General features: G+C 40.6%; 2 protein-coding genes across 2 annotated transcripts; both read right to left on the bottom strand.

Annotated features, from left to right (window-relative positions):
• Window positions 1–2,424: 2,424 nt before the first annotated feature.
• LOC115108995 (fibroblast growth factor 4B-like) lies at window positions 2,425–4,391 on the bottom strand. Its single transcript, XM_029633541.1, has 3 exons — window positions 4,011–4,391; window positions 2,983–3,086; window positions 2,425–2,601 (listed from the first exon to the last, which is right to left on the bottom strand). The coding sequence occupies exons 1-3, from the start codon at window positions 4,309–4,311 to the stop codon at window positions 2,425–2,427; spliced, it is 582 nt and encodes a 193-aa protein (XP_029489401.1). The 5' UTR covers window positions 4,312–4,391.
• A 4,097-nt stretch (window positions 4,392–8,488) lies between these two features.
• LOC115108994 (fibroblast growth factor 3-like) lies at window positions 8,489–10,259 on the bottom strand. The gene is made up of 3 exons (XM_029633540.2): window positions 9,716–10,259; window positions 9,240–9,343; window positions 8,489–9,020 (listed from the first exon to the last, which is right to left on the bottom strand). Exons 1-3 carry the CDS (start codon window positions 9,981–9,983, stop codon window positions 8,646–8,648), a joined length of 747 nt encoding a protein of 248 aa, XP_029489400.1. The 5' UTR covers window positions 9,984–10,259; the 3' UTR covers window positions 8,489–8,645.
• Window positions 10,260–11,838: the final 1,579 nt, after the last annotated feature.

The raw sequence follows: 11,838 nt of genomic DNA, 5'->3' as shown, positions 1-11,838 counted from the left end.
GCTGAGCGGGCCCTCTACTGTCCTACTGTACATGCATTCATTCATTGAAATCACACTCTCATATTGACGAATGCTTTGTCCTCCATTCACACTGTCTCAGCCTGCCACAAGGAAAACAATCTAGTCGTGTTTATCCCTATTAGCATAGCCAATTTACCGATGAGATTTCAGCAGCATTACCACTTTAGAGAGGTGTGAATGCAACAGGCTTTTAACATGTTAAATCCAAGCATACAAATTACCCCATTGTCTCAGTGATCTGCACGGCGACCTCCTGCATGGTGACCTCCAGTGTGGATTTGCCGTTGGTTTTGAGTTCAAGTGTCACTGAAAGTTAGCTTGGAAATCAATCCTGCTATGTTTCACAGTGGTTTCAATGAGTGAAACAAGCGTGAAACAGAGCTGAATTCAATCTGAATTTCTAGGTTAAATGAATGTTATTTTGCAGGTCTGAAAATGTATGGAAATCACATGCGAGGTAGGATAGTTTAAAAAGCATCATTATTTATCTTTCACGTCTCAATTGTTTTGGTCTGTTTTGAAAATGCATTGCAAGATGGTCACAGTTGGGGAAGCCCATTATTTAGTGAAACTGACTGAAGCGTCATAGTTTGAAGTCTGAACTGTATACGTGTGAGTCACCATTCAGAAGAGCACACTGCGTAACACTTCCTTGTTATGGGACCGTGTGATAGGCCTATGTCCCCCAGGCTATGTATTGCACCAATCAGTACTTGAAAAGGCTTTCTACATTTCTCAAAGTGCTGTGGGTCATGAGTGTGGACAAATGATCTGTGATATGTTAATATTTTATATAGGCGCTAATAAGAAATTGGGGCATTATTCACAGACACATCTGTTGTAGATTGATGTTGATCAAGACGTTTCCACTTTTCAATTAACTCCTTTCTGGAAGAAAGCAATCCACACTACATAGTCTATGCTGCAGAACATAATTTATTGACTTTCTTTAAGTTTTTTGATAATGTGCACAGCACATACACCACAAAGTTGAACAGGACCTGTATAAAACTACAGACATAGTTTTTATACACATGAAATGCATAACAGAGAACATAATATAACGTTGAACTGATTGCAGGAGATCACAAGGGATCATATGAATGAACACAGTAAGAAACACATCTAGTTTCAGTTTTTGTTCATTTTCTGCATCCTCTGTGCCAGCAAGAAAGGACACTCTTCTTGGTTTCGTTTGCATGAATAAAAAAATTGAAATAGCAACATACTCCCAAAGCTAATATGGGTTCTTACTATTGACAACTGCAAGGGGAGTCAATTCACAAGGATTTACAAAACCACATATCAGGCATTGAGTACAACAATACATATATTTGAAATACAGAAAACATAAGGAAGTGGAATTGTCATAAATGACTGATAATCAAGTACCGTCCAGTCATTTGTGTGCTGCATGTACTATTTATGAAAGAGTTTTTACCATACATGCATACAACAAATGACCCTAGACCAGAGTTCCCTTTAACCCTGAACGTACACTATAGATGTGCCTTCTAACCTCAGATTCCCTCTCTCTGAATGGGTTCCTCTCAATTCCTCCAGTTCACCTTATCGGCGGTATACAGTGTAGGTTAAGTTGTAACTTGTAAAACACAGAAGTGTGGCAGCGTCATATGTCACGCTCAGAAATATGACAGAACAACATATACTGTAGAAGACACAGAACAAACAACAACACAATCCCTAGAGCTTGCACGTCCACACTGAGGTAGTCAAAAACGAAATCAATTAGGAATGGAAAAATAACAAGTGGTCTTTCGTACGTAGAAATACTGCCATAACACACACAACTCTGACCCAATGACCACACGACAAATTCAATGCAGAAACCCATTTCTGTGTTGTTGGGTTTTTGTAAGTCCCAATTGTCATTGTATCGGCCAATAAATGACTAATCATGGGACCTGTAATTAACTTTGAATGGTTTGGACCTTTGCTGTCATTGTCTATCTTTTTGATGCCGAGAGACAACTCTGACAAACTTGGGCCAGCAACTTCTTTCAAAGTAACACAAGTAAGACGAGGACATGTACTGCACAACCATTGCCGCACAACAATAACTTAAAAACAGTGCAAAATCCATTTGACGTTTAAAAAGAAAATGTACTCCTCTCAAGACACTTATAGCAGCGCACATTCAATAGATTTAAAAAATAAAAATAAAATAAAAACAATTGACATTTTTTTGTTTCCTTTCTATGTAATTCCACTTTCCCAAAATATAAAAAGTCTCAAGAATCATAAATAAACTATTTAAATATCACACTCTAGAAAAACCATTTGAAAGTGCATTGTTTCCTCTCTCTCTCTCTCTCTCTCTCTCTCTCTCTCTCTCTCTCTCTCCTCTGCCCTCTGTTGAAGGCACAGTCTGTCTGGAGTCATTCAGATCCTCGGTAAGAAGTGTGTCACTGTCATTGCTGGAGTTACCCGGTTTCCTTTTTTGGTTTTGCCAGTCTTACTCAGTCCAATATACATCCCTGGGTGGGCTGCAGATTCATACGCGTTGTAGTTATTTGCCAAGAGGCTTTCCTTGAACGTGCACTCGTCATTGTAATGACCCTAGAGAAAGGATGAGAGAGGAGAGGTTACGGTCTACGTTAAGAGACAATAAAATAACGCAATGAACAGCAGGCTATATGGAAGCTGATGTCGAACCTCTGTTGGCAAATGACCCAAATCACACAGATCAATCTCAACACTTAGGGATTTTGTGGCCAATTCAACTTGACTTTGAAATACCATATACTGTACATGGACTCTAAGGAAAGGAAAGGTTATTTTGAACGCACCTGTGATGTAGCTTATAATGAAGTTCATAAGCTACAAACACGTAAAGGCCCGCCAAGACATTGACAGTCATTTCGCTGTGGAGACTTTTCATGCAATAAAGTATGTTGTGACCCAGAAATACGTCCCAGAAAACATATCATGTACACTTACAGAGCCATAGAGCTTCCCTTTGCTGTTCATGGCTAGAAACAGACCACTTCGGACTCCAAAGATGGTCACAATCCCTCTCTCCACAGGTGATATCTCAAGGAGACCTGAAATGAGATAAAGATTATTACTGAAAGGTTTATTCTGTACACTATAGCAAAGTTGTGTATAATCCATTGTTTATGCCAGTCTTGTAAAATAGATCCAGTAGATAAGGAAGTCTGTAGTAGACACAGATCTATTTAGATCTATTTTCAAACTGTTACTAAAACACCCTGCAAGGAAATTGGTGCATTTCTCCCTTGGCATTAGATGACAACTAGGCTACATATGATATAGACTTCCCCTCACTAAAGTTCCCAGTATGAGTTCCTGGCAGGTGGAAGTTCTGAGAAAACTTCAAACTGTTATGTCTACGGTTTACATAAGATCATAATAATAATAATGTTGTCTAGTCTCTGTTATTCTCTTGGAGGAATGTATCAAATGTATGTATCAAAATACAAGACTAATGTGTTAGGTAGGAAGAAGAAAAAAAAGTCGAAAATTGTCCTGACTTTATACTGGACAGTCAGTAAAGAATAACTAACCCAATTGCACCCCAATATACTGGTAGCCAACAGTTATCGTCAAGTCCAAACCCCCAGATCTGGTACTATCCGTGATTTATTTAGACTCTTCAGAAACATGTACTAAAGCCTTGTAGGTTGTTGTCGTTGAAACAGAGCCGCAAAACAATTTTCAATGTTGCGCAAAGAAGACGAAATCATACTTGGCTAAAACACTCCTTCCTCTGTCCTCATGGCCATCGGACGAAAATACTAACACGTGACGTCAATTGGCTAGTGGCCTAATCTAAACACAAAACTATGTTGAAGTTGGCATGGTGCCCATTCACACAACCCAAACTCACAATATGAAGTTCTAAAGTGGTGGCACATGGCACAAACAGGTTTCCAGACGAAGAGAGGGGCGCCCAACACATGTGCCCAACGATGCTGGTTTAAATAAAAGTATGAAACTAAACTTACTGTATCTATTTTCGTTATGTATTCCAGTTATCTTTCCGTCTGGTAAAACTTGAATATGAAACCCAATGCCGACGTTGCAATAGAGACGCCTAAGTCTTTTGATGCCCATAAGATATTCACCATCCCGGGTGATTTCTCTCTTTTCCCATGGGTTCCGAGCCAGTGATCGAGAGTAGAGCGTTTCCCAATGCCGCTCAAGAGCGCGGTTCTGCATACCCGCTAACGGGGCAGTGCGCACTGAGCTGCAGACCAGTCCCCACACCAGCAGCGGTACTGGTAGCCAGGACGCGTGGACAGACATCCTTGTGTGGTCAGTGCGGTCTCACGTGTTTGAATTTGTTTGACAATTTTGCCCAAACCCCTCTTTTCCCTGTCCGTGGTGCTCACAGGTTGACGGAAAAGTTGTGGAGACTGTGGGACTGACTGAGCCTCCAGTGAACTTATTTCTGAGTCTGCAAGAAGTATTTTCTGTAGGCTACTTCAATGGCTCCGCTGAATTACTCTATTCCGAGATGCTTTTAGATCGAGTTGTGAATTGTCAGTCGTGTTGCAAGACATAGCCATGTCCCTCTCCTGATGATACTTATATGTGCCCCGAAATGACATCACACGCCACCTACTGTAACAAAAGGTTGCTCTCAACTCAATCCACATGCACGCTAGTTACCTCCGACGCAAAGTCACTCAGAAAACCACCTCCCCTTGTGCGCTCTGATCTCGAGTGGCAGGGCGCACCATGCACAACATCTCAATGAACTCAGTAGTTGCCACTGTAATTTTAGTGTGAGCTGACACATGTAGCCTCTACAACGTGTTTTGCTCATCCTTTATTTAGTCTATTGTGTCTTTACGCCGCGCAAACTTCTCAGACTCCTCAAGATGTGTCCAGGCGACAGGGAGGATTACGCATGAGATCTTTATCTAAAACCATCCAATATCGACTGAAATAAAATAAAATAATGTATTGCAGGATGTAGAAAAGGAAGATGAAACGCCAACAGACTGTTACACAGAGGACAGTTCTATAAGTGAATCCATAAGTAATTCAACCGCTTTCTTAATATGAATTTCTACTTTTTGACTACCGAAAGAAATGGGCGGGCTTCTCTTGCACAGAATATAATCATCAGACAAAATATAACATGGTGCAAGTATCTCAAGATTACAATATCAACAAAACGTGTAATATGTTGATGCAAGGCAAAAATACTTTTAATCTTAAAACAGTTAGTGGCCTTATCAACCCAAGCCTCCTACTGTTCCATGAAGATGAGCTATATAAATTCATCGGATACAGTTCTCTTTTGCCTATCGGATCAATTGAACACAATGTAATACCCGTAGACTGTACCAAGCACTTATGTACAATGTAGACTACTAAGCCGTTACGCATAGGATGTTGAAAATGTCCGTTATTAGACTGAACTTCTGGCCCACGGTGAGTGAAGTACCCATGCGTAAAACACCCATATCAAAGGTTCACTCGAGATTTGAACCCCATGTGTGACCATCCACACCATGAAAAGCCTATTGTCACTTAGCCAGTGTAATACACAACCACCAACCGAGATGACATAGAGGTATCAAATGACACGCAAAGGAGCAACGACTTCTGCACCTGCTCACAAGTTTATTATTTTCTTTCGAACTGGGGAATTACTGGTGCGGCTAATTGTTGTTAAATTATACCTACAACTAACCATTTCGGGAATTTGTGTGGCAAATAATCTCAAATTATAGACGTCTTCTTTCATTTGATGTTTCAAAATATTACATTTTTTATTCAATAGATTCAAAATAATCGTTATTATTTGGGGCTGAAAGTTGAATACTTATATATATGTTTTTAAATCAAATCTAACTTCTACACTCTCAAAGTAGACTAAAATTAATACATTATCATAAATATTCTATAGCGTTTGTTGACAGTAGCCTACCCATCTTTTGTATCAATGAAGAGCCAATATCGCAATAATAATTTAAATTAGGCTATTGAATTCCTGATAGTATCGTCAGAGTTTTCTCATGTAGGCCAGGCTACCTGTTCTCAGCCGCTCTCCAAGGTGCTGCATTTCACGTGGTTTTGTGTTATCATCACCTCACTGTGCTGGCCAGGGTGCTGCATCACTGACGTCCTTGTTACATTTTGTAAGTGAGAATACCTTACTAAGATTAACAGATTAACAGGCCCTACAACTTTCTTACAGTATCATTACAACAACAAAAACAAATTACCTTTATGTTTTTGGTGTCATTGGGGAACAATAGTTTTAAATAAAAGTAATGTTGCTCTCATGGAATGTCATTTCTTGGGTACAGAACCTCTGAAGAGAGAGAAGATGTTTGACTTGCTGCCTCTAGAGTGCAGTGTCGACAAAGGAACAGAACAGAACCAATCCTATGCTTAACTCCGAAATCACACAGCCCACATGCCAATGAAACGCAATGATAACTGACACAACATGCTAGCAGTAGCCCTGTGTTCAGAAAAATCTCAACACTGCATATCCCACCACTTTCAGTCTGGTAGTCTTATATTATTCAATTGTTTTATAGATATATTTACTATTTATTTTAAGAGAATTCTTCAAAAATGTAGGCTAAACACATCAGGAGACTGAATAATAAATAATGAAATTTGAGCTTCACAGACTAAAAAAACAATATACAAAAAGACACAGAAAACGTTTTTATGATATGACAAGTAATGGAGGCAAATAAATAAATTAACAACACAATGGCAGTCTATACACAGTGCATTTGGAAAGTATTCAGACCCCTTTACTTTTTCCACATTTTGTTAGGTTACTGCCTTATTCAAATAGATTAAATTGTTTTTCTTTCCTCATCAATCTACACACAATACACCATAATGGCAAAACAAAAACAAGTTTTTATAAATTTTAGCAATTGAAATATCACGTTTACATTTGGAAGCGATTACAGCCTCAATTCCTCTTGGGTATGATGCTACAAGTTTGGTACACCTGTATTTGGGGAGATTCTCCCTTTCTTCTCTGCAGATCCTCTCAAGGTTGTCAGGTTGTATGGGGAGCGTTGCTGCGCAGCTATTTTCAGGTATATCCAGAGATGTTCAGGTTCAAATCCGGGCTCTGGCTAAGCCAGTCAAGGACATTCAGTTGTCTTGGCTGTGTGCTTAGGGCCGTTGTACTGTTGGAAGGTGAACCTTCACCCCAATCTGAGGTCCTGAGCACTGAGCACTCTGGAGCAGGTTCTCATCAAGGATCTCTCTGTACTTTGCCCTTGGCATTCAGGCCAAAGAGTTCAATCTTGATTTCATCAGACCAGAGAATCTTCTTTCTCATGATCTGAGTCCTTTAGGTGCCTTTTGGTAAACTCCAAGCGAGCTGTCATGTGCCTTTTACTAATGAGTGGCTTCTGTCTGGCCACTCTACCATAAAGGCCTGATTGATGGAGTGCTGCAGCGATGGTTGTCCTACTGGATGGTTCTCCCATCTCCACAGAGGAACTCAGGTTCTTGACCATCGGGTTCTTGGTCACCTCCCTGACCAAGGCCCTTCTCCCCGGATTGCTCAGTTTGGTCAGGCGGCCAGCTCTAGGAAGAGTCTTGATGGTTCTTCTTCTATTTAATTTATTCTATTTAAGAATGATGGAGGCCACTGTGTTCTTGGGAACCTTCAATGCTGCAGACATTTTTTGGTACCCTTCCCCAGATCTGTGCCTCTACACAGTCCTGTCTCGGAGCTCTACGGACAATTCCTTCAACCTCATGGCTTGGTTTTTGCTCTGAAATGCACTGTCAACTGTGGGACCTTATATAGACAGGTGTGTGCCTTACCAAATCATGTCCATTCAATTGAATTTACCACAGGCGGACTCCAATCAAGTTGTAGAATCATCTAAAGGATGATCAATGGAAACAGGATGCACCTGAGCTAAATTTCGAGTCTCAAAGCAAAGGGTCTGAATAGTTATTTAAATAAAATAAGGTATTTCTGTTTTTTTAAATGAGCAAAAAATTATAAAAAGTGTTTTTAGCTTTGTCATTAGGGGGTGTTGTGTGTAGATTGATGAGATTTTTTATTTATTTCATACATTTTTGAAAAAGGCTGTAACTTAACAAAATGTGGAAAGGGGGGCTGATTACTTTCCGAATGCACAGTATATATATACTGTATATATATAATTTTGCAGATGATTTCAAAGTGACTTACAGTCATGCTTGCATTCATATAGGTGGTCCCAGCTGGGATCGAACCCACAATCCTGGCGTTGAATGCATCAAAAGCTACTAGCTGAGCTACAGAGGACAATTATTAGAACAAAGTGCTTTTTGTACAACATATTATTGAGTAATCCACATGCATCCTTCCAGACATCTTTGTATGGAATGGTCCTCAAGAATAATTTCACAGGACATTTAACTGCATGTATTTCCGATAATGTGAGTTAACAATAACAGTACAAAGATACATTCAAGACATTGACCACTTTATTCACAAGACAGTATGATGCATGCATTCTCTATATAAGGTTGTACATTATTCCAACAGTATCATTATGCCAGTTTAAAGGAGGGAAAGGCGTGCTGGTATCTCTCAGTCACCAGGTAGGTAGTCAGGCTGTGGGCAGTGTGGAATGACATGAGTCAGACTAGTCATCAAACTGCCTGGATATGGAAACATGTCTCTGTCTCCGTGGCCCTGTCTTTCCTGCAAGTCTGAGGGCAGTCTGTCTGTACCCGAGACTACTGTTGAACAACAGATGAACCATGTCGTGGTCCTTGTGTCCAAGGACCCTGGGCAGGAAGAGGGAGGCCTTCTCTGTCCTGCGAGTCTTCAGGCCACGCTTTGGCCGGCCCTTTCCATTGATTGACACGTACCACAGCCTCTCAGCGCTCGCCCTTCGCCTGCTGCTGCTTCCTGTTGAGGTGGAGGGAGGGGTTGTCTGGTAGTTGCGAGAGGCGTACGTGTTGTAGCCTAACTCATGGATCCGCTCCATGAACTCACACTCCTGGTTGAAGGCAGCCTGAGAAAAGAAACATTTAGTTGAAACCAAATGCATTACAACGAAAGCTTTATGAAGATGTTATATTAAAATGAGACTGAACATGAATGGTAGTCAATTATCCAATTATTAGAGAGAGAGAGAGGGGAGAGAGAGAGACAGACAGACAGACAGACAGACAGACAGACAGACAGACAGACAGACAGACAGACAGACAGACAGACAGAGAAAGACCTTTACCGATGCATATAGTCCTCCTTTTTCGTTCATGGCCAGATATCTATCAGAGAACAGTCCTTTAATCACCACCACTCCCACATCCACTGCTGCTATCTCCAATATGCCTGGACAGAAAAATGTATTCATTCTCATTTCCTGCGACAACAAACGTCATGGCAATGTAATAACAATGCTATTATAATGTAGAGTTGTAGTGTCTCTACAACGATGCTTCTGTCTTCACTTTTTGAAGTTGCCTTCTGATCACTCCAATTTACCAATGCATTCGTGACGGGCAGAAAAACCAACAGCATAATAACGTGCGCATTTGGTAAGAAGTGTTCTTGTTTACATGATCTATACAGGCCTACTTTAAAAGTGTTTCTGTATAGGCTATTCTTATTCGGCTATAGCCTATATAGTGGCTGAACATAAACTTCACACGCATAGCATATAACAAGGCATAAATATACGAGAGTAAGTTATATTGTACTCACTGAAAGGGTTATTCTCCTCCAGAGTCCCGTCTATTCTCCCGTTGGGATGTATTTGTAAGTGATACTTTGTGGCACAGTACAACTTTCTGTGTCTCGGTGCTCCCCCAAGGTGCTCGTACACTCCCCCACGCCCCGCAGCATCCCTGCGCTGCCTCGGGTTAAAGCTCTGATGCTGTGGAGTAGATGTCCTAAGCGTCATAGAAGAACGGGGCTTTTGGTGACTGGGATGCATCAAATTCAACAATAACACAACCAGTATTATAACCATTATGGCATGGCCGAAAATAGTATGTTAGTCCTTTTCCATGAGTGCCAAAATCGGAATCAATAGTTTCCATCGAAGTCTTATTAGGTCCATTGATTAATCCACCCCGAAAAAATGCGTACTTTTCAAACATCTACTTTTGATTGAAACAGCCTCTCGTGACAAATATAGCGCGCAAGAGAGAATGCCCAAGTTGCGCGCAAAAATCAAATTATCATCATTCAAGGCAAGGTATCGTTTTGTGTGAGCTGTGTGTGCAGTATGCTAGGCTATGGATGGATAAAATTACATGACATTACACACAGAGGCTCATTGCTGAAAGCCGCATCACAAAGGGCGAGCCAGCCATCTAAGGGCAGGGCACTCCTCTCAGCTTTACTTTTGATGGATCCAAAACGCCAATTAGACATTCCCAAATTAGACACTGGGTTTCGACATAAATATTCTCCTGGTCAATTCCATTCTTGGCCACTTGGTGAGAATAAGCTTAAATGAGGACATCGGCTGCGAAGATAGCAGAAATGGTTTGAAATTCTAAACAGCTAAACATTAAAATGTTATTTAGAGGGTAGACATAGTAATACAAAATATATACATATTGTTACATCAAGTATTCATACAAAGAATGCATAGGCTAGACCCCTAACATGATATTGGTAAATGTTATGACTGATGTCTGTCTGCTTGTTTTTCAGTGTCAAAATACATCTGACTGAATAACAAATGTATATTTCGAAGAGTTGGATGTATAGAGTAGAGTTATGGGTTATGCCATACAGTAACGGTGCGTGGTTAAAATCACTGGGGAAGCCAGCGTTGTTTGCTGTTAATTCATATACCTTGCGACTATGATATATAGGCCTAAAGTCAGAGACAATAATAAGACAGTGGCAGAATAAATTCAACCACACCTTTGGTTTATCACAAAACCGAATAGCAACCTCTCTCCGGTGAAGTCCACGATGCATATTGCATGTACCAGACAGTTGTTTCCGATATTTCCGGACCACCAAACAACTACTGATTTAGAACCATAGCAAGTTGCAAAGAAAACAGCAGGTGCCTGAACTATTCCAGCAACTTCCACATTTCGGCATCACCAAATCACCCCTGCTTAGTCTAATACAGTGACACTAATTTAGTCCTATCAATATAAACTAAATATGACGTGGCTGTCCATGGTTCTGATTTCTCCTTGCTTGTGTGCATGCGTGCGCGCGCGTTCCTACAAGTAGAAAAACATCTTGACCCAGCCTAATTGTAGAGAACCGCCAATGCCATCCTCCTTGCTTTCATGTTGAGGAAACGTCTATCACTATGCCATACTGTCCATACAGTACACACCTTTATTTGTATGTGTCCTAGGCTACCTTTCTAAAATGCTTGCTCACTAGAAACCCTAGTTAACGTTAGTCTGCTACTGTACATCCAGCTACTGTACATATTGAACTTAAATCCTCGCAGGAAAGGGGCAGGACAATTTATGAATTAATGGTTGGATCAGAATTGCTATTATAATCATTGGCCAGTATGGAGAATTAAGTAAAACCACAAGTCCAAATCCCTATCGGTGTCCTTGGTTAATTTCGTAAAGGGACAATTTTAGCTAGCTAGCCACCGGAGGACAACAACAAGTTGTTTCTGTTAATGATATATGCCGATCAAAGCAATTTGATAAGAGTGATTTGATAGGAGTAATGCCAAATCCAAGTTGGCTTCCCATGACACTTTTATTTTCCCCGCCAGGACCATTCACAGTTGAGCTCGCTCAGTGTAACTCAACGCAGATTGGCAAATTTTTTATACTGTTTTTCTGTCAGAGGTGGCAAAATACTCGCTGGCTTCCCTTGCATTCAAC

Source organism: Oncorhynchus nerka, linkage group LG25, assembly GCF_034236695.1.
Source record: "Oncorhynchus nerka isolate Pitt River linkage group LG25, Oner_Uvic_2.0, whole genome shotgun sequence".
Lineage (NCBI taxonomy): Eukaryota > Metazoa > Chordata > Actinopteri > Salmoniformes > Salmonidae > Oncorhynchus > Oncorhynchus nerka.
Note: the sequence above shows the minus strand (reverse complement) of the source record. Positions and strands in the feature narration are given on the sequence as shown.